This window comes from Lactuca sativa, chromosome 1, assembly GCF_002870075.4.
Source record: "Lactuca sativa cultivar Salinas chromosome 1, Lsat_Salinas_v11, whole genome shotgun sequence".
Classification (NCBI taxonomy): Eukaryota; Viridiplantae; Streptophyta; class Magnoliopsida; order Asterales; family Asteraceae; genus Lactuca; species Lactuca sativa.
In genome coordinates this window covers 6,874,790-6,893,902 of record NC_056623.2, presented here as the reverse complement: position 1 = coordinate 6,893,902, position 19,113 = coordinate 6,874,790, and the positions used below count along the sequence as shown (strand labels likewise).

Here is a 19,113-nt window from a genome sequence, read left to right as displayed (position 1 = left end):
CAAATACACTCTAGAGTCATAAAGTTTCCAACTTTATTACTTTACATGTCCAATAAGAGCTTAACTCAAGGTCTTAATCCATTAAGACCTTCCATAAGATGTATGGATCAATTCTAACCAATAGGACTTCATTTTTATGGCTTATGACCCCTCTTAGGGTCTTAAAGGACAACTCAAAATGACAAGAACAAGCCATGCACAAGATGAGACATTTGGGACCAAAAAGTAACATAAAAACCCCCATTTCTAGACCTACAAGATTGGAAAACAAAGGTGCAAGCTTTATACCTTAGGATACTTGCAAATGAAGAATAAATCCCAGATCCAAGGTGCTTCTTCCCTCCAAGAGGAGTTTGGTTCCTTCCTTCTGCTTCTAAGCAAACAAACACACACCTTAATGTTTGAAATGGCTTCACAAGGTGGTTCTAGGGTCACAATCACGAAAGAGAGGGTGGAGGTTGTTAAGGTGAAGGGAAATGAACCCATAAGGATGCTTAAATACCAACCAAACCCTAAAAATTAGGGTTTCCTCATTTAGCAAGTACGCCCTACGTATATAGATGTACGCCCAGCGTACTAGGGCGTGTCCTAGTACTCTCAGCGTACACACTGGTACGCATGACATACTCCTCATTGCCAACATTACGAAAATGCCACTAAGGCTCCAATTCATATTTTCTTGGACTTAGAGACCAAAACACATTATAATATAATTATAGGGTTGAATTAGAAGTACGTGAACATTAGGATGTTACAGATTTTGTCAAGAAGATGATCCGAGGGGTTTTCAAAAGGTATTGACTATGAGAATAATGGTGTTTGTGGTGTTGGCAGCTGATTTGTGGTGGCTGGAAGGAGAAACGTATCTGGAAGAAGGAACGATGGTGAGGAGCAGAAGGTGGGTTTTGAAGAAGATGATATATCTTCTAGGTATTAAAGCGATAAGGAAGAGAGAGGTATATATATATATATATATATATATATATATATATATATATATATATATATATATATATATATATATATCATGGTTGTAGAAATCGGGATTAATCGGCGATTCATCGTGGATTAATCGTTTGACGTTCTCCAACCGTCGAGGATTATGGCATTAATCGGAAATTTAGGATTAATCAGGTTTGGCGGAATTAATCGGTCAACAAAAGTCAAAAAAAAGTCAAAAAAATCGAAAAAAAGTCAAAAAAATGTCAAAAAATTTAATTTTTTTTTTAAAATTCAAAAAACCAACTTTCTTTTTTTACTCCAAAATTTCAAAATTTCAAATAGTATACCAAAATGTTCATATTTTGGTATTTCCAAATTACAATTTTTCTTATTTTTTAATTTTGAAATACTTGTTTATCTTAAGATATATTAATATTTTATTAATAATTGATGGTCCCCGATTAATCATTGATTAATCCCCACCAAGACCGATTAATCCCTTAATATCAGTTGACCGTCGAGCTACCGTCAAACGATTTTTACAACCTTGATATATATATATATATATATATATATATATATATATATATATATATAGAGAGAGAGAGAGAGAGAGAGAGAGAGAAAGAGAGAGAGCCTTGTATATTTAATAATAATAAACTATTTAAGAAAAAGAAAGAAAATGAAAAATAAATACCCCAAGGGTATTAAAGTCATTTTAGTTTACTGAGGGACCAAATCCATAACGAAATTAACTTAAAAGGATCACAAAGTCAAAAAAACAAGGTTTGGACTAAAACTCAGAAAAAATACATACCATAAAGACCATTTTTGCAATTTTGTCAAAATTATAAAAACCTATTGTACCAAATTTATAGAAGTAAATGGATATCTTATCTTAAAAATGTAAATAAAGAAAACTTGAAATGTGGAGGAGGGATGATTTCTAATCTACGAAGAAAAAAAAAAACGTGATCTTGCCTAGCTTGGCAACGAGAAATTAAATATCTTTTTACTTTTTGTTTATATTTTTTTCTATCTATTTAAGATGATAAAAAATATACAAATTTAACATCTCAATCAAATTTAATGACACTTATCTTTTTTTGAAACGACAAATTTAAGCTACTCTAAATTACACCTTAAATCCACATATGTTCACGACGAGACTTGAACCCTCAATCTTAAGGAGGGAGGGCAACACCAGATACCGTCGAGCTAGAAAGCATTTGGTTTAATGACACTTAGGGAGGAGGGAGTCATTCTCTCCCAACCCATTGAACCTACTGTCACATCACTTTATATCTTTTATTTTTCTTCATCTTTCACAACCCACATCACACGGAAATCCTATCTTTCTCAACCCTCTCAACCCATTCAATTAAAAAAATATAAAACAACTAAGGTACAAGTTTTAAAACACATGATACAAGAGAAAATGAGAGAGAGATGATGAAGTGGGTTGGTGAAACCATTTAAACAACCCGCTGAAGCGGGAGTGGTACCGACGGTAACTCTATTGCTAATTAATATTTTACCTTGATTTTTTGTATTGTTTTTTTAATTGAATGGGTTGAGTGAGTTCAAAAAGATAGGGTTTTCGTGTGAAGAAAAATAAAAAAGATAAAGTGATGTGGCAGTGGGTTAAGAATGAATGACTCCCTACTCTTTTATCACCATCTAAAATAAGTAGGATGATAATAGGAAAAAAAATAAAAAGATATTTAATTTTTCGTTGTCAACACAACAATCACTAAGGTCATCCACATCAGTGCAATGCCACTAATATTTCAATTGTGCCACATCATCTTTACAATGACTACTCACATCAGTGCAATAACACTCATCTTTCAAAAGTGGTCTCCACTGCACATCAACAATTTATATATATATATATATATATATATATATATATATATATATATATATATATATATATATATATATATATATATATATATATATATATATATATATATATATATATATATAGTGTGTGTGTGTGGATGCTCAACTACATAGCTGTATTTATCTTACTACCGTTAATCATTTCATAGTGGTTAATAATAGATAGTGAAAAGTCAAAGCTAAATTTGTCACGTTGGAAAGTTGAAGGTTCATAGTTGAAGTTTCTATAAATTGAAGGGTTAGTTATACAGAATAAGAAACATCTAAACTTCCACTCCACTCAAAGACAAGCAGCCACCCAGATTCATCCCTCTTTGGGTCTCCTCTCGTCACACTTCGCAACTGTTTCGTCAGGACATCCCGGCGGCAGATAAAACCCTCCTCCGATTATCTCTCCGATCAATATATCAACAGTCTCTCACAGTGTCTGAATCTGAATCTTCCAAATGGCAGAAGGGTCAAAAGAATCAACTTCAAGTACTGTTAGTCAACATGATGTTATTGTCGAAGATACCGAAGACAGCGTCAAATCCCCTCCAAATTCTCCCAATTCTTCCACGCGGAAGGTTTTCCTCACCTCTTTCTTAATAGTTCTCTTAATATCTATGAATAGTTTTGGTTGATTTGTTTTCGAACTTTTCTGAATCAATAGTTGTTTTTGGAATTTCTGAGATCCAAGTTTCTCGATTGAATTCGAGTGCAGTGGCGCGGATGGCCAGTTTCGGATTTCTCAAATTGTTAATAATAAGTTCATGATTGCTACGTATTTCGAGAAAAATCAATCAATTTTGATGATGCTCCGTTATAGGTCAATTTTGAATTTGGAACATAAACCTAGTAGATGACGAAGAATAAATCCTTAAAGTAATCATCTCTATTGATGTAATTTCTTTTTACATTCCGTAAGTAGGAGTCGACCAGAAATGTGTGCTACGAATTCCAATTGGGAAGTCAATGCCAACCTGAAAGAAGAATAAAGATTAGGAGAAACCATGTTTTGATATTTACCATTGGTAGTATTTTGAAATTCGCAACATAAAACTAAATTGACAACGCATTAACTCATAATTTACATAATTTATTCCTCATTTTGTAAATCCAGAGGGTCAGCTATAGAGATGTATGATTTTGGCAAATCAGAAAAAGTTATTTTCAACCTCCCTCAAAAAAAAGAACTGATTGTATGAAATGTTGTTCCATGGATTGCTAGCTTGAAATTGAGTTGTTCTGATCTCAAAATCAATAATGTTTTTGTAGCCATTATTGGTATTAAGTATTGCATGTGCTTTTACCTGCAATCTTTAAATCACCGAGGATTATAGTTATAGTTTATAAATCGGTGAGTGTTGGACCCTAATCCAGTAATAATCTGTTGTAGGAATAAGTCTAGAATCAAGGAAGGTTGTGACATTTTGGTGTTTTTATATTTAATTAGTGTGGATTTGCCTAGTCCTACACACCACCCTGGATTGGGGAAGACCGTGTTAGAATCAACAACTTACACTTACAATAATTACACATTTTATAAACAATGTAAAGAATCACTATTCATACGATATAAATCCCAAAGATCCATATCAATGCTTACAAATCCAAAAAAGTTGTGATCTGATCACATAATGATTTATCCTAACAATGAAATCACCAATACACAGTTTTTTGATAGTGGGATTTGCATGGGACTGATTAAAGAAATGGTTTGGTGTAAGTCTATTAATTAATTAGTTAATGTTATAGCAAATGTATACAAGTCAAAGCTTAGGTGAAAATCCATTATCCATATTATATGAAGGGTGGTATTGACATAAAAATTTGGCAGGCTTGTTATGCTGTGCTTCAGAGTTGGGTTTCAAAGAAATTCATGACCGGATGGTATGTAATATGTAATATGTAATATGTATACCTTTTTTATTTAATTTTATTAATTCTGTTGTTTAATTTGGAATGTATATATATATGTATGATTTCAGTGTTGTCCTGTTTCCTGTGGCTGTGACGTTCTTTGTGACATGGTGGATTGTACAGTTTTTTGATGGTTTCTTCAGTCCAATCTATGAAAGACTTGGGGTGGAAATATTTGGTCTTGGGTTCCTTACATCATTGATCTTTATATTCTTTGTGGGTATCTTTGCTTCATCATGGATGGGTGCTACTGTGTTCTGGGTTGGGGAGTGGTTTATAAAGCGGATGCCCTTTGTAAAACACATTTACTCTGCTTCCAAACAGATTAGTGCTGCTATTTCTCCAGGTAAGTTTGTTGTAGAATTAGATCTTGTTTGGAATTTAAATATATTTTAAAAGTAAAAACTGTTTCTCTCTGTGGTTTTGGTGACAGACCAGAACACAACTGCATTTAAGGAGGTTGCCATCATTCGTCATCCTCGTCTTGGGGAATATGCTTTTGGTTTCATTACATCATCAGTTGTTCTTCAGGTACTTAAATACACAAACAACATAATACTTTCCCTTTGCTTTTGAAAATTCACCTCAACATTCTATTAAGGATGTGGTAATACCACAATTGACTTTTGAACTGATTTCCATATGAATATATGATGATTTGCATTTTGCAGAGGGAAAATGGAGATGAAGAGTTGTGTAGTGTTTATGTCCCAACAAACCATCTCTACATTGGTGACGTATTTCTGGTCAACTCTGAAGAGATCATAAGACCAAATTTGTCTATCCGAGAAGGCATTGGTTAGTGTGCTCTGCTCCCCTTCCTTTCCAAACATTTTCCCTCTCATATGAGTTTTACAAATTTGCCCTTGTTTCATTTCATTGCAGAGATTATTGTTTCGGTGGGTATGTCAATGCCACAATCTATATCTCCTATAGAGAGGGTCCCACATGCAAACAATAGGATCCCGCTAAACAGAATGATGTAGAACCTGAGCTTGTTTGTATCCATCTATATTTTCAACACTTACTATTATTATTATTATTATTTTTTTAATATTTTTGTTTGAATCAAATGAGAGGTTCGTTCTATTCTTGTATTCATCACATGTGTGTAGTCACATAATATTTTTAATTTTAGTAGCCACCTCGATGCTTCCATCTGTTCTTTGTAAAAAATAACAAACATAATATATGTGATATACAAGCATGAATAGATACGTTTTAAATAAATAAATAAAAACTATCGCTTTTGTCGTCTTTGAGCAGTAGGGGGAAGTTTCTCCGAAGGGCCAGTGGGAAGTTTTTGTCCAGTTTCTTTTTCGATTATGGCTTTAAGTTCTCTAAGGATTTTAACCTGGCGAAGCTTCTGGGGTGAAAGTTTATCCCAGTAAATACCTTGAGGTTTGGGGATGGATGTGTTGGTAAAAATAACTTGGGTGGGAGTGCATATGATGTCAACAGGGACATCATGGATTAACAGCTTCTCAACAGGAATATCATCCACTAGTTGTTCGTCATGCACTGAAACACAACTTAACCCATTAAGACCAGACCATTAAGTAAAAAGGAAACAATGTGTGTCTTGACGATTTACTGTTAAGACAAAAGATTACATTTAAATTTTTTTTACCAGATGTCACGATTGGAGTTGAGTCATCAATTGCTCCCATGTAACGAAGCATTCCATATTCAAGTTCTGCAAATCCCTGCATTATTTGTATTATCCGTAAACTTTTAATCAATCAAAATCCAAGGAAATCTCAAGTATTTTTTTTTTTTTAAATCCTTATATAATTTAATCCCATATAAACGAGCCTATTACTAGCCAAAGCTGAAACCAAGCCCAACTCATCGAGTTAAAATAAAATACACTCCGAACATTAAATTTTATCATGCTCACCGAGTTTCCAGAAATGTGAGTCCATTTACACAATATGTCGAAATAAAAACTTTCTTTGAATTTTCACTTGCTTATCGGTTTTGTAAGGGGGTTCTACTTTGAAATGCAAGAAACAACAAAAGTACTTACACTATATGTGTATGTATTGCAGCTTCATACTTTCAGTTCTTTCTATTACAACATTGTCCTTTCATAATTTTCTTGCTTAGGATATTTACTTTAAAAAAATCTAACAAATTTTAATTATTGAAATTTGCTTTATATATTTAAATGACATTTCTATGACTGGGCAAATTATTAAAAGTAGCGAGGTGAAAAAGTAAAAGCATGCTGCTACTTTTTGCATTTAACCCTTTTTTCAATATGGCAAAGTTGGAATCCAAAATTACCTAATTTGCCCATCTGTATATAACATCTATTTTGGTCCATATAATAAAAACTATATTTTGTCATCTTTAATGGGGCATCTTAGATACTTCATTTCCATGAAGATCATAAAGTTTTACTTTGCATATGCTTTAGGGAAATTGTTTTTGACAAGTAACTAAAATACCCTTAAATGAGACATAATAATGGAATTTTCTGGACCTACAAAGATACCAACAATTTATTTATAACAATAACAATGGGCAAAAATAATAATTGTCACATAAAAAATTCCAAAAAAGGTTTTGCAAATCCCATGGAAGATCTTGAAAACTAAACTTTTGCAGTTTTCATGGGACATAGAGGCTATTTAATTAACTAAGGCCCTATTTCTTTTTTCCCATTAACTGTTATCTCGATAAATAATGTTCTTTTTTTCTTTTTGAGAAAATAACAGACTTGACGAGTAAAGCCTCATTTCTTTGACTTTCTTTATTAAGTCGTTCTTTCTGCTTACCTAATTAAGTCATGTTCCCATCAAGTCCAATAAATCAAAAGATTAAAATACACCTAAATGCCTAATAGAGGGAGTTAGTTCTTAATTGTATACCTCACCCTTGCCAAGTCGAGCCCCGGTTTTTGGATCAACTGCAACAGAACCAATGACAATAAGGTCAACCTTAATCTTCTCATCCAATCCAATGGGCTTTCCATATTTGGCAACCCCAACAGATGTGCATGCCTCATTTATGCTACTAGGATTTAACGCATTTGACTCAAGTACAGAGAAAAATCCAGTCCTTAAACGGGGTTGTGGAGTAAGCAGCTTCTTTCCACCTTCACAAACACAAGTATTTTTACTTTTTAATTTTATATAGATGGTGATCAATATCTATATATAATAATGAATCATAGACCAAGATTTTCTAATAAAAAGATGCATAATTGTAAAACATGTGTCTTTCATCCCATAACATAGTAGGAAAGAAATGAAAGTAGTATGTTAAACAAATCAATGAAAGTAAGTTGCTGTTTCTTGCGTTTAACCCTATTTCACAATGTCATGATAGTTGAGGTGGATCTTAGGGCAAACTCCTAGTGTATCAATTGTTGCAGGTTTCATTTGATAACAAGAATGATCACCAATAGATGTTGAAGCAACAAAACAAATTTGGAGAAGTAAACAGACAAATAAAACTGACCATTGAGTGTTAAAAATCTGACTTGCTTTTGAGGCGTATCAGGATTCACCTTCACACAGTCAGCCTTTAGAAACACATCCAGCCTACTCAACTGGCATACACAATTCCACCCCAAACGTATACAATCAGATAACTTTCTACCCTGTGTAACTCTTATAATCAACCCTAATGAAGGCTAAAATGGCTGAATTGAGCCAAAAAGGATAAAATTTCCAATCATATCATCGAAATCTGATTATTTTTACCATAAATAAAGGGACAACTGGAATCATGATCAGATAACAAGTAACAGTGTAAAATCTTCTTACTTTATTAGCAGCAGTAGGAGCACCGACGAAATTAGGTATCCGGTGATGAACAGGTCTTGGGAACTGGGCAATGTTTTTGGCTTCCATCAAATCCCAAATCCTCTTTCGGATCACCCATTTCCAAGCTTTTGGATCATCGTCGTCATTACCATTTCCCAGTGTCTCAGCCGCCTCCGTGGCCATGGATTCCCTTGCCTTAGCGTCGAGTCGAAGTCTCTCGGCCTCGTACGCCGCCTCGTCAAAAGAAATGTCGTTTCGCTTGCTAGTGTCCAGTTTGAATGGATTGTAACTGCAGTATCGGGAGCTTCGGAAGAGATTTGGGGAGAGAAAATTTGATTTGGTGGAAGGGAGATGACTCAGATATGGAATTCGGAATACACAGGCGTCCATGGAGGATAAGATTTCAAGGATTCATGGAGGTTGGTGCTAATGTGTACATGATACCAAGAGAACGATGTGCAAGGAATTTTTATTTCTTTTTAAAAAAAATAATAATAAATAACTAGAAAACATGTTTGTTTAGATAACAAGAGAAAAAATTTCAAAGCTTTCAAATTTTCTATTTTAAACCATTGTGCACACAACCATTACCTCTTCAACATCAGGGGCGGACGTAAGAATTAGTAGTATGGGTTGAACAATTTTTTTTTCCGGTCAAACATAATATAAAACATAAAAAAAAAAAAATATTCGGTCAAACATAATATAAAACGTCTAAGGAAGAACTCGTCGAAAGAGTCAACTCGTCGAGTCCAAGAAAGAAAAGCCCTAAGTCGAGTTCAAGGAAAGAAAAACCCTTAGTCGAAAGAGTCAACTCGTCGAGTCCAAAGAAGAACTCGACGAGTCGGAGCAGGTTCTGTGTGGAAAAGTAAGTGACCGACTCGACGAGTCGGCATATGGACTCGGCGAGTATGGTCTGGGCTGAGAAACCCTAATTTTTAGGACTTGGTACCCTATTTAAACGTCTTAATCTCTTATATATATATATATATATATATATATATATATATATATATATATATATATATATATATATATATATATATATATATATATATATATATATATCATCAAACTTATTATCTAATGATGCGACTAAAGACCATTTAAACAAAATGAAAAATGAACCTGATATCAAACCATTTTATACGTACCAAATTTAATAATATATTTAAATGATGTAATATACGTATTTAATATGATTAACAATATATTTTTAAAAACAGTCTTTTAAGTAATAGAAACCAAATGGAAGCCTTTAATTAAATCATTTTAGGGCACACCAATTCTCCTCTTTCCAAATGTCAATATTCTAGTTCGCAAAATGGTAATTATTTTTTGTAAATCTAAAAAAATGCTGATTTATAATACTTAATGCTAAGACTATTTGATATGATTTTTTTTATCAAGTCTAGTAAAAGATGGCCTAACTCAACTAAATTAGACAATTTATATTAGGGAGAATTTCATATATGCTCTTCTTAAGTATCAAAATATCATATTTACCCAACTTAATTTCTAAATATCATATTTATCCTTTATAAAATTTCTAAATATCATATATATCATTTTTAAACATTAAAATATCATATATGCCATTCTTAAATATCAAAATATCGTATATATCCTTGTTAAACATCAAAATGTCAATGATAATATCTAAAATATCTTCCATCTACAACATGATAATAATCAACAACAACAAAAACTAAACAATCAAAATATACATTCCATTGAGAGGGTTGAAGATGAATCTTTTTGTTTGTCAAGGAGGCGGCATCCCAACAATTTAGAAGTAGACGTAAGGATAATATGGTTAAAATTTTTAATTATTATAATAATTCTAAGGTATAAAAATGATTATAAAATATTAAAAAACAGTATAAAAAGGATTTAAGCAAATATGATATTTTGAAGGTTTATGAAAGGTAAATATGATATTGAGAAATTAAGCTGGGCAAATATGATATTTTGAGATTTAAGAAGAGCATATATGAAATTTTCCCTTTATATTATAACTAGAAGTCTCTATTTAGTCATATATAATTTGACTGGTTCTAATTTAATTAGATTTTGATTCAATTAATCTTACTCAAATAATATCAAATAACACTAGATGATTTAAATTTGTGTACTATCAAACAACACCTTATTTAAATTTATGTTTATATTTGTTCCTATTTAAAAAACAAAAACAAGCAATTGACGGTTGACATACATAATGCATATAAATGAATAAATAAAGAATAAATAAATAAAGAATAAAATTAATTGATAAGTCAATTTTGAAAAAGAAAAATTAATAAAAATTTAAACGTGACATGATTCACTTACAAAATGTATATAAATAAATTATTTTTATAGATCTTTTAGAGAAAAAGAAAAAATAACAAGTATTAATGCATAGAGGAATGGGACACCTTAATTTAACCATTTACACAACAACAAAAAAACCTCCCCACCACTCCGCTGTTATTTTGTGTTCCAAAGATTTTCCGGCCATCGGAGACGATGAAGTATTAATTACAGAAAGGTGGTGCAGATACGCGAGCTTATCGGAAATCTCCCTTTTAATTCATTCAGATACGTGAGTTCTACTTTCCCTCCGATAAATCTCTGGATTTTCTACTTTGTCATGCAACTCTACAGAATTCGAATTCCATTAGGGTTTTTCACACTTGAATTATAATCTTGAGTTTGTATTAGTTCGATGAATGCGATTATGAGCTGTGTTTTTTGTTAATTAGTACTACCAAATCTGATTCCGTGCTTTAGATCGTAGTTTCATCGTCTGTTTCGGATTCAATCTTTACGATTCCTACAACTTTTCAGCGATACGATTTGCTGGCTTCTTTTTTTTTTTTTTTTTTTTTTTTTTTTCTTTTTATCAAGGATTGGGATCGAACCCTTTCCAGCGCCATTGGGGGACAAGCTCCGTGGGACATTCAATTTCTTGGTGAAACCGTAGCTGTAGTTTCAACTAGTTTTCGAAGATCAACTAATGCTTCTTGATCATAGCTTCTCGACAATGGCGGACTCAAGATTTTTTACTTTGACTTTTGTGGAATTTAATCATCCAATCATCTCAAACCCCTCTTCCAATTTGGTTTCATTTCATTTTCGTCTGAATCCCTCCCTATTAGCCGCCGATAAACAAAGAAAGAACAATTGATCCTCTCAATTTTCTTGAAATATTTTTGTGGGATTGATTATATCTGTTTACTTGAGTCTATAAGAATGGTATGATAATGGGCCTCACATTTGATAAATTTCTTTCATTTATGGATTGAATAATTGAAATTACTCGTTACACTGCAGGTGGTTTGAATTACAAACAAAAAGTCTTTATGATGTTCCCAAATGAGAAAATCTGATGTTATTATCAGTGGAAGGAGGAGGGTTTTTCTCATCTTCAGCTTTAGGGTATAGTAAGGGCCTAACCCTTCTACTCTTGGGTAAAAAGACCAAAGAAACCCCCATGAGAGTTACACCGTGGAATCAGTACCAGTTGGTGGACCAAGAATCCGATTCCCACCTCCATCAATCCGATTCCGGCCTCCATCATTCCGATTCCGGCCTTCATCTGGCTTCCAACAAGAACCGTATTATCCGCGGCTGCGCTTCCTATCTCTGCTTTGGTCGCGCAGCCGCTGGACTCGATAGTCCGTGCCCTTTAAAAGTGGGCCCTACCCACCACCACCACCAAGACCCGCAGGATCCTCTTAAAAGTCCTGATTTGGAAAAAGTCAAAGAAAAAGTCATTCATTTGGATGTTGTTGATGATGATGATGATGATATTAATGTCAGAAACACATGCTTGCTTAGAAGCAGCTTGAGGAGACCTGCAAGAACTATTTCAGTCTCTGTTGCTGTTGATAAAGAGGGTGAGAATGAAGGTGAGGGGAAGCATGTACAAATACAACAAAATGAAACAAATGGTGTGGATCATATTCATAAACAAAAAGAAAGGAGAGTTCAATGGACAGATGTTTCAGGGGGTGATCTTTTTATGGTCCGAGAATTTGAGCCCAGGTATGTCATATGTGGCTTTTTACAAATTTGCCCCTCCTTTATAACTGTGGTGTCAATATATATTGTGTGTTTGATCATTATTGTTTCTCAAGCACTTTGGGTGAATTTTTGGCATATATTTGCAGTGAACACAGTGGGTCAGATGATGAATTTGAAAATGGGATTGAAAGAAGTTGTTCTTGCAGATTAATGTAGTTTCAGTGCCAGAGTTTTTCCCCCAAAACCAGAGACTGCTTCATATTTTCTTAACCACCAATGTTTATTCACCACTAGTGATCACATCTTTCTGTCTATATTCCATTTCTTTTAGATTTCAGTTTTGTTTTTCTTTTTCTTTCCAAGTTTTTGTGTTGTTTTCATTTGTTTCATTGTAATTAACACCCTTTTGTTCCTTTTTCCCCTAGTTTTGTCGCTGCTTGATGTTAATCGAGATTTTGAGAGTAAATCGTCTTTCGTCAATTGCTGTTTGTATGATGAAAATATTGCGTGTGTTTGAACTTTATGTTGCTGCTGTTGCTCTTTCATCAAGTCCATGTTTTTATTTTTCATTATTATCCAATGAGAATTAACTTAAGGTGGACAAATATATAATGGTATAATTTTGAACTTAATCACACTTTATTTATTATGCAAAATCTGAAACACAAACACCAAAAGAAAACCATATTGATAATAATATTAAACACATAGTCGCCACACATCTAAGAAGTTGAGATCATGCTCAACATCCACAAGATCAACTGGATCTTTATGATAATGGATCAAATTCCACATACATCAGACACATGTCATGAAGAAGATGAACTCATGTACTCATAGGGTGGAGCATAAGTGATTTGATATGGTTTTGCACTTCTTCCCCGACATGTGTGAAATTATCTGAATACTTGTACAAGACCTCAATTACACGTGCCAAATTAATTGTGCGCATAATTATAGGCATTGGAACATCTTTGCACATGAGGGACTCTCGATTCATTTCTTTCCATGCATCTTCAACTTTTTCTTTGAACAAATCATAGACATGTTCCTTAGTCACATCAAACTCCTTCACGTAACATTCAATTCCAGAGGCAACATGCTCTCTTTCTTGCTCCTCCTACATGCATGTTCATCATCATTAACATTTTTTAACTTTTACAAGTGTTCTTAACGTAAACTAACCAAGTTTGACAAACATATAATTAAGCTTCCTCGTTGTAATAGAGGGAGGTTAATTAATCGGTTGTACCACAAGTAGGAATGTAGGATGTACCTTGTGGGAGACAATATCATCCTGGAACCTACAAAGTTTACAAGAAGCTTTGACAAGAGGAGGATAAGTGGAAGCCCATTTGAATGATTCATCTGTGATTATGTCACCCATTCCAGCCAAACTTGCTATTAGCAGGAATTTATAGGCACAACTAATCAAACTGATCGACATGTGCTCTTCGGTTGTTGGAGTATACCCTTCATTTCTCCATTCGGCTTCTTTCATGTAGCTTCTCATGTATTCTTTCATCTGAGTAAATAAAAAATATGTACAATCAAATGCAACCTGATCAACAATCTTTCGAGAAATGCAAAAATTATAAGTATGAAATATTTGAAAATACACGATACTCATTTTTAAACACCAATTTGATTGATTTTCTAAATTAAAAGTAGAAACAGGGAATCCTTGAAGATGATCAAAATAAAATGACATTTAAAAGTTTTCAAATATAACAAAAAGACGACATGATTTATTAAAACATATAATTGCAGTGATAAAAATTTCCAAATACATGTAGTGAAAACCGATTGTCAAATGTAAGTCTAAGAATTTATTAAATCTACTCTTACAAAGAAAGATATAATTAAGTAGTATGAAATAAATGAATGGCGTAGAAACTTACAGCCTCTTTCACGTAGTTTATATGATATGCTTTACCCTCAGTTGCCAAGATTTGCTCCATCTCTGTAAAAACGTCCAAAACCATGGGGTATATGAGTTTCATGTAGTCTGGAAGCACATCCAAGCACGTAATCGACCACCTATACATAGAAAATTTATGATGAGTATATATATATATATATATATATATATATATATATATATATATATATATATATATATATATATATATATATATATATATATATATATATGTAGGTTCCAAGGTTAACAAATTACTGAATATTAATTAATGTTGATTAATACTGCATATATATACCTTTGAATTGCGTCCGTAAGTATAAGTAGCTCCTCATACGTTCCATAAGCATCATATGTATCATCCAAAATAGTTATCACAGCAAGAACTTTTGCTAAGAAAATTCTGGATCGAGAATATTTAGGCTCAAAGTATACACCTTGTGCCCAAAAGTAACATTCAACCAATCTATTTCTTGCGTAAGGTACATTCTTTGCCACATCGTAAACTTTCCACCACCTATGATTAATTAGTGTGTACATAATCAAACAATAACAAGAGAAAAGAAATTAAAGAGCCCAAAAATTATATTTCATGGCCAACTAGATGTTTAATGAAGGAAAGATCAAGGAGCTAGCTAGCTAAGGGTGTATCATACTTGGAAAGTTGACTAAGCTCTTTCTTGTGTAGCAACTGAAGCAAGTCAAACCCTAACTTGGAAAGTTTTAGTAAGGACTTGTTATGAGAAGCTTGTTCTTGGTAGAAAGGTATGTAGCGTAGTGCTTCTAGTCTTGGCAACCTTTTTCGTATAGGTTGTTTTAATGCTTGTTGTATTTGGTTAATTGTGTCAATATTGTTGGCCCGTTGAAGATCTTTTGCTATGTCATTAAGACGAGCTTTTGTGAAAATAAGAGCATCATCTAGTGTAACTTCGCCTGGCATCCTCATATAGGTTGCCTCGTACAAGTCAATCAAGCCTTGAACATCATTGGTTAAGGTATCCATGTAAACTCCCTCTTTGTCATTACACTTATTGAAAATATCTGTTCAAGTTCACATACTTAAAAACATCATTAATTACAGTTTCTTTTGTATTAAAATATAGATCGGTCAAGGAACCAATCGTGAACGTCGAAAATCATAATGATCAATGACCAACGAAATGGATATACACTTATACTTGGGACACATATACACTAGATTATATCATAAAACCTACATCTTTACTAAAAACCGATCACCTCTATTTTTCGTTTAAAATTTTTTTAAGCCACGATTTTTATAAGAGAAACCGAATATACTGTTGTCCACGATTTTTCGTCATCTTTTCATAGAGATCCGTGTTGATTATAAAAACATTTTTTTTCGAAAAAAACTTACTTTGTTTTGTTATTTGTTTTTCAATATTTAAGTTTATTTTTATCTAAAAAACTAATTATACCAAAAAATCTCAATCTTTTGTCCTCTATTAATATATATATCAACATTGATTAAAAAAAAAAACTCAATCGGTTTAGATTCACACTGTGAATCTAAACTGTAAATATTTTAATTTTAACATTCACGATATGAATCTTAGTTACTATTTCAACTATTTGATCGTTCACAAATTAAGTGAACTTTATATATGAATGAAAATATATTTTCATGTAGTTTGATAATATTTTAACATTGTGATTACTAGTAAATTAATTTTGTAAAATCAACAAATGGATTGATTTATTCGCATTGTCAATCGGAACTGTATATAATTTAGTTTTTTAAGAATTAACAATGTGAATCTAACTTACTATCATTCAGACTGTGAATATGAGTAGATTCACAATTTAAAATTGAACTGAAATTTCCATTTATATCTAAACACACACACACACATACACACACACACACACACATATATATATATATATATATATATATATATATATATATATATCGAAAAGTGAATATACATTGCAGCTCCACCTTAGCTTAGGTACAAACCTCATGAAATTATGTCGTTTTATTAGCTAAAGATTGCGATTAGGGGATTCACGATTAACACATGAAGCTGTAGATTCAGGATTGAAGCAAATTTTTTGATAGGGAAACAATACTGTTGATTATCTTCGACCTTCGTGATGGTGAAAACTAGTAATGTTCACTGGGATGGAGTAATTAACGACAATGAAGGAAAGAAAACAATGATGGTTAAAAGATAATGGTGGAAAATGTTATGGGAAATGATATATTTACCAAGTGAACATCAACCTGGGTGTATTTACTAAGTTAAAATGACACAATTTAGAGGTTTAGTACCTAAGCTTAGGTGGAACTGTAATGTATATGTTTTATCCCCATATATATATATATATATATATATATATATATATATATATATATATATATATATATATATATATATATATATATAATGAGGTTCAATAGAGAACTATTATTAACAATGAACCAAAAAACCAATCGTGAACGTGAACATGCATATACAACAAATTAAACCATAAAACCCACATGGTTACCAAAAAATTCACCTCTTTTTTTCGTTTAAATTTTTTTAAGCCACATTTTTATAAAAAAAAACGAATATACTGTGCGTTTTGTTATAATCCGGTGCATGTGCGTCAATTGTAAAAGTTTACATCCCTTCATTTTGGCGTTGATCCGTTTTAAATTCTGACACTTTGGATTGATTTCTTGGTTCTTAATCAATAATGGTTCTCTATTGAACTTTTCCACACACACACACACACACACACACACACACATATATATATATATATATATATATATATATATATATATATATATATATATATATATGAGATGGTTCAATTGAGAAAGAAAAGGTTGAGAACAAGGGAATGAATATGGGTAATTCATTTCGAATCTGTCGTTTAATCGCTCCAGCCTACGAGGCCGACGGAACAGATCATATTTATATATGAATATATACATGAATAAGTGTATTCATATATAAACACGTATATTCATATATGAATAAGTATAACGGAAGTGATTATACATATATGAATATGACGGCGGTGGGTGGTGGCAGATATATCAATTGTTGGTGGTGGTTGGTTGTGGAGGTAGTGGTGACGGTGGTGGTGGTTGGTGGCGGAGGGAGGTGGTGTATTCATGTACGAATACATTTATATTTATATTCATATATGAATATTACTCATCCTTCATCGCCCGGTATGCCAGAGCGTTTTGTGGCAAAAATAATGATTCTTCTATTCTCAACCTTTTTTATTTTCTCAAATTGAACTTCTCTCTCTCTCTCTCTCTCTCTCTCTCTCTATATATATATATATATATATATATATATATATATATATATATATATATATATATATATATATATATATATATATATAAACTTATGTGCACTGACCAGAAGAAACAAAGAAGCCGTGTTGTCGCATGAGTCGAAACCAAAGGGAGGTGCAATTGCAATTGCAATTCCAATTATCACCATATGCAACATAAATATGTTGCAATGCTTGATTGATCTCCTCCTCAAAGTAATATGATATGCCAAGGCGTTGGATAGCATCGATTAGTTTTAACAAATTTGCATGTTCAGCTGGAACATTCAATGTTGTTAATAATTCTTTCCTGACTTCTTCTTTCAAGTCTTGAACAACTTTCTCAACCCCAACTTGATCTTCAAGCTTCATTTTGCACATATGTGCATCAACATCAGAGATGGAAACGATAATTATGAGTTACGTACATCATACTCAAATCATCACTTGTGTAAAAAACACATACTCAAATCATCAAAGTATATATGTACATGCAGTTAGTGACGTCGTGCAAGAAATATATAATCCGTAATATCAGTTTATTATGTCAGATTAATCAAGCTTACGCAGCGAAACATATCATTGTTTTCATGATAACTTTTAGTAACTTGCATACCTCGTCATAGAGAAGAAATTGGTCTCCCCAAATGCAAAGCGGGAAATTTGCAGTGGGACGAATAATGTTCCCTTGTTCAACTAACATATTGTATAGAGGATTTGTTGATTATGTTGCTTCTTGAAGGACGATTGAGATTGCATATGAGTTGGAACTTATATATATATATATATATATATATATATATATATATATATATATATATATATATATATATATATATATATATATATATATATATATATATATATATATATATATGGAATTGTAAATTTATTTTTATATATTTTTTATTTTATTTTATTCGTACCGATGACTAATGGGATTTTTACTAGTCACCAATGACGTTAGTCTATAAGCATTTTTTTAAGAAAAAAAAATCTTATTTTTTTTAAAAAAAGTTATTTAAAATGTGAAATTTGATAAAACAAGTTATATTAATTAAAATAAAATTGCAAAAAGATGGTGCAATAAGGAAACAAAAACATTTTACATATTAAAAGTAAAAAAATATTTAATGGTATAAAAATGTAAAAAGAATTTATAAAAGAACATAATTTTCTTTTTTCAAACTTTAGGTGTTACATAAAATAAAGGTTTTATCGGCCATTTTGCAGGACAAGAAATAACTACTTTTTCTTAGAGATCTACCCTCATTCCCCTCAAAAATATACATCCATAAAAGTATTTTTGTTAACAACCCACACACCCTTAAATCACTAAATTTACCT

General features: G+C 32.1%; 4 protein-coding genes across 4 annotated transcripts; 2 read left to right on the top strand and 2 right to left on the bottom strand.

Annotated features, from left to right (window-relative positions):
• Nucleotides 1-3,124: 3,124 nt before the first annotated feature.
• On the top strand, nucleotides 3,125-5,912 carry LOC111875968 (protein LIKE COV 2). Its single transcript, XM_023872485.3, has 6 exons — nucleotides 3,125-3,416; nucleotides 4,670-4,722; nucleotides 4,821-5,098; nucleotides 5,186-5,283; nucleotides 5,424-5,550; nucleotides 5,638-5,912. The coding sequence occupies exons 1-6, from the start codon at nucleotides 3,297-3,299 to the stop codon at nucleotides 5,736-5,738; spliced, it is 777 nt and encodes a 258-aa protein (XP_023728253.1). The 5' UTR covers nucleotides 3,125-3,296; the 3' UTR covers nucleotides 5,739-5,912.
• A 2-nt stretch (nucleotides 5,913-5,914) lies between these two features.
• LOC111875966 (5-formyltetrahydrofolate cyclo-ligase-like protein COG0212) lies at nucleotides 5,915-9,001 on the bottom strand. Its single transcript, XM_023872484.3, has 5 exons — nucleotides 8,529-9,001; nucleotides 8,221-8,311; nucleotides 7,629-7,855; nucleotides 6,383-6,458; nucleotides 5,915-6,273 (listed from the first exon to the last, which is right to left on the bottom strand). Exons 1-5 carry the CDS (start codon nucleotides 8,916-8,918, stop codon nucleotides 5,993-5,995), a joined length of 1,065 nt encoding a protein of 354 aa, XP_023728252.1. The 5' UTR covers nucleotides 8,919-9,001; the 3' UTR covers nucleotides 5,915-5,992.
• Nucleotides 9,002-10,950: 1,949 nt separating this feature from the next.
• On the top strand, nucleotides 10,951-13,062 carry LOC111875969 (uncharacterized). The gene is made up of 3 exons (XM_023872486.3): nucleotides 10,951-11,115; nucleotides 11,847-12,560; nucleotides 12,686-13,062. The coding sequence occupies exons 2-3, from the start codon at nucleotides 11,902-11,904 to the stop codon at nucleotides 12,753-12,755; spliced, it is 729 nt and encodes a 242-aa protein (XP_023728254.1). The 5' UTR covers nucleotides 10,951-11,115; nucleotides 11,847-11,901; the 3' UTR covers nucleotides 12,756-13,062.
• A 94-nt stretch (nucleotides 13,063-13,156) lies between these two features.
• Nucleotides 13,157-18,518, bottom strand: LOC111876002 (alpha-isocomene synthase). Its single transcript, XM_023872525.3, has 7 exons — nucleotides 18,383-18,518; nucleotides 17,853-18,132; nucleotides 15,117-15,501; nucleotides 14,759-14,977; nucleotides 14,441-14,579; nucleotides 13,816-14,064; nucleotides 13,157-13,659 (listed from the first exon to the last, which is right to left on the bottom strand). The coding sequence occupies exons 1-7, from the start codon at nucleotides 18,467-18,469 to the stop codon at nucleotides 13,366-13,368; spliced, it is 1,653 nt and encodes a 550-aa protein (XP_023728293.1). The 5' UTR covers nucleotides 18,470-18,518; the 3' UTR covers nucleotides 13,157-13,365.
• Between the last annotated feature and the right edge of the window lie 595 nt (nucleotides 18,519-19,113).

Bases quoted from the DNA above. Each gene is read 5' to 3' on its own strand.
- LOC111875968 (XM_023872485.3), top strand. From the start codon at position 3,297: ATGGCAGAAGGGTCAAAAGAATCAACTTCAAGTACTGTTAGTCAACAT. The intron at 3,417-4,669 runs GTTTTCCTCACC...AAAATTTGGCAG, and splicing joins CCAATTCTTCCACGCGGAAG to GCTTGTTATGCTGTGCTTCA. The intron at 5,099-5,185 runs GTAAGTTTGTTG...TTTTGGTGACAG, and splicing joins TAGTGCTGCTATTTCTCCAG to ACCAGAACACAACTGCATTT.
- LOC111875966 (XM_023872484.3), bottom strand. From the start codon at position 8,918: ATGGACGCCTGTGTATTCCGAATTCCATATCTGAGTCATCTCCCTTCC. The intron at 8,312-8,528 runs GTAAGAAGATTT...TGTGTATGCCAG, and splicing joins CTCCTACTGCTGCTAATAAA to TTGAGTAGGCTGGATGTGTT. The intron at 7,856-8,220 runs GTCAGTTTTATT...GTGTTTGTGAAG, and splicing joins CAGATTTTTAACACTCAATG to GTGGAAAGAAGCTGCTTACT.
- LOC111875969 (XM_023872486.3), top strand. From the start codon at position 11,902: ATGTTATTATCAGTGGAAGGAGGAGGGTTTTTCTCATCTTCAGCTTTA. The intron at 12,561-12,685 runs GTATGTCATATG...ATATATTTGCAG, and splicing joins GTCCGAGAATTTGAGCCCAG to TGAACACAGTGGGTCAGATG.
- LOC111876002 (XM_023872525.3), bottom strand. From the start codon at position 18,469: ATGTTAGTTGAACAAGGGAACATTATTCGTCCCACTGCAAATTTCCCG. The intron at 14,580-14,758 runs GTATATATATGC...TTCTATGTATAG, and splicing joins CTTACGGACGCAATTCAAAG to GTGGTCGATTACGTGCTTGG. The intron at 14,065-14,440 runs GTAAGTTTCTAC...TTATTTACTCAG, and splicing joins TAAACTACGTGAAAGAGGCT to ATGAAAGAATACATGAGAAG.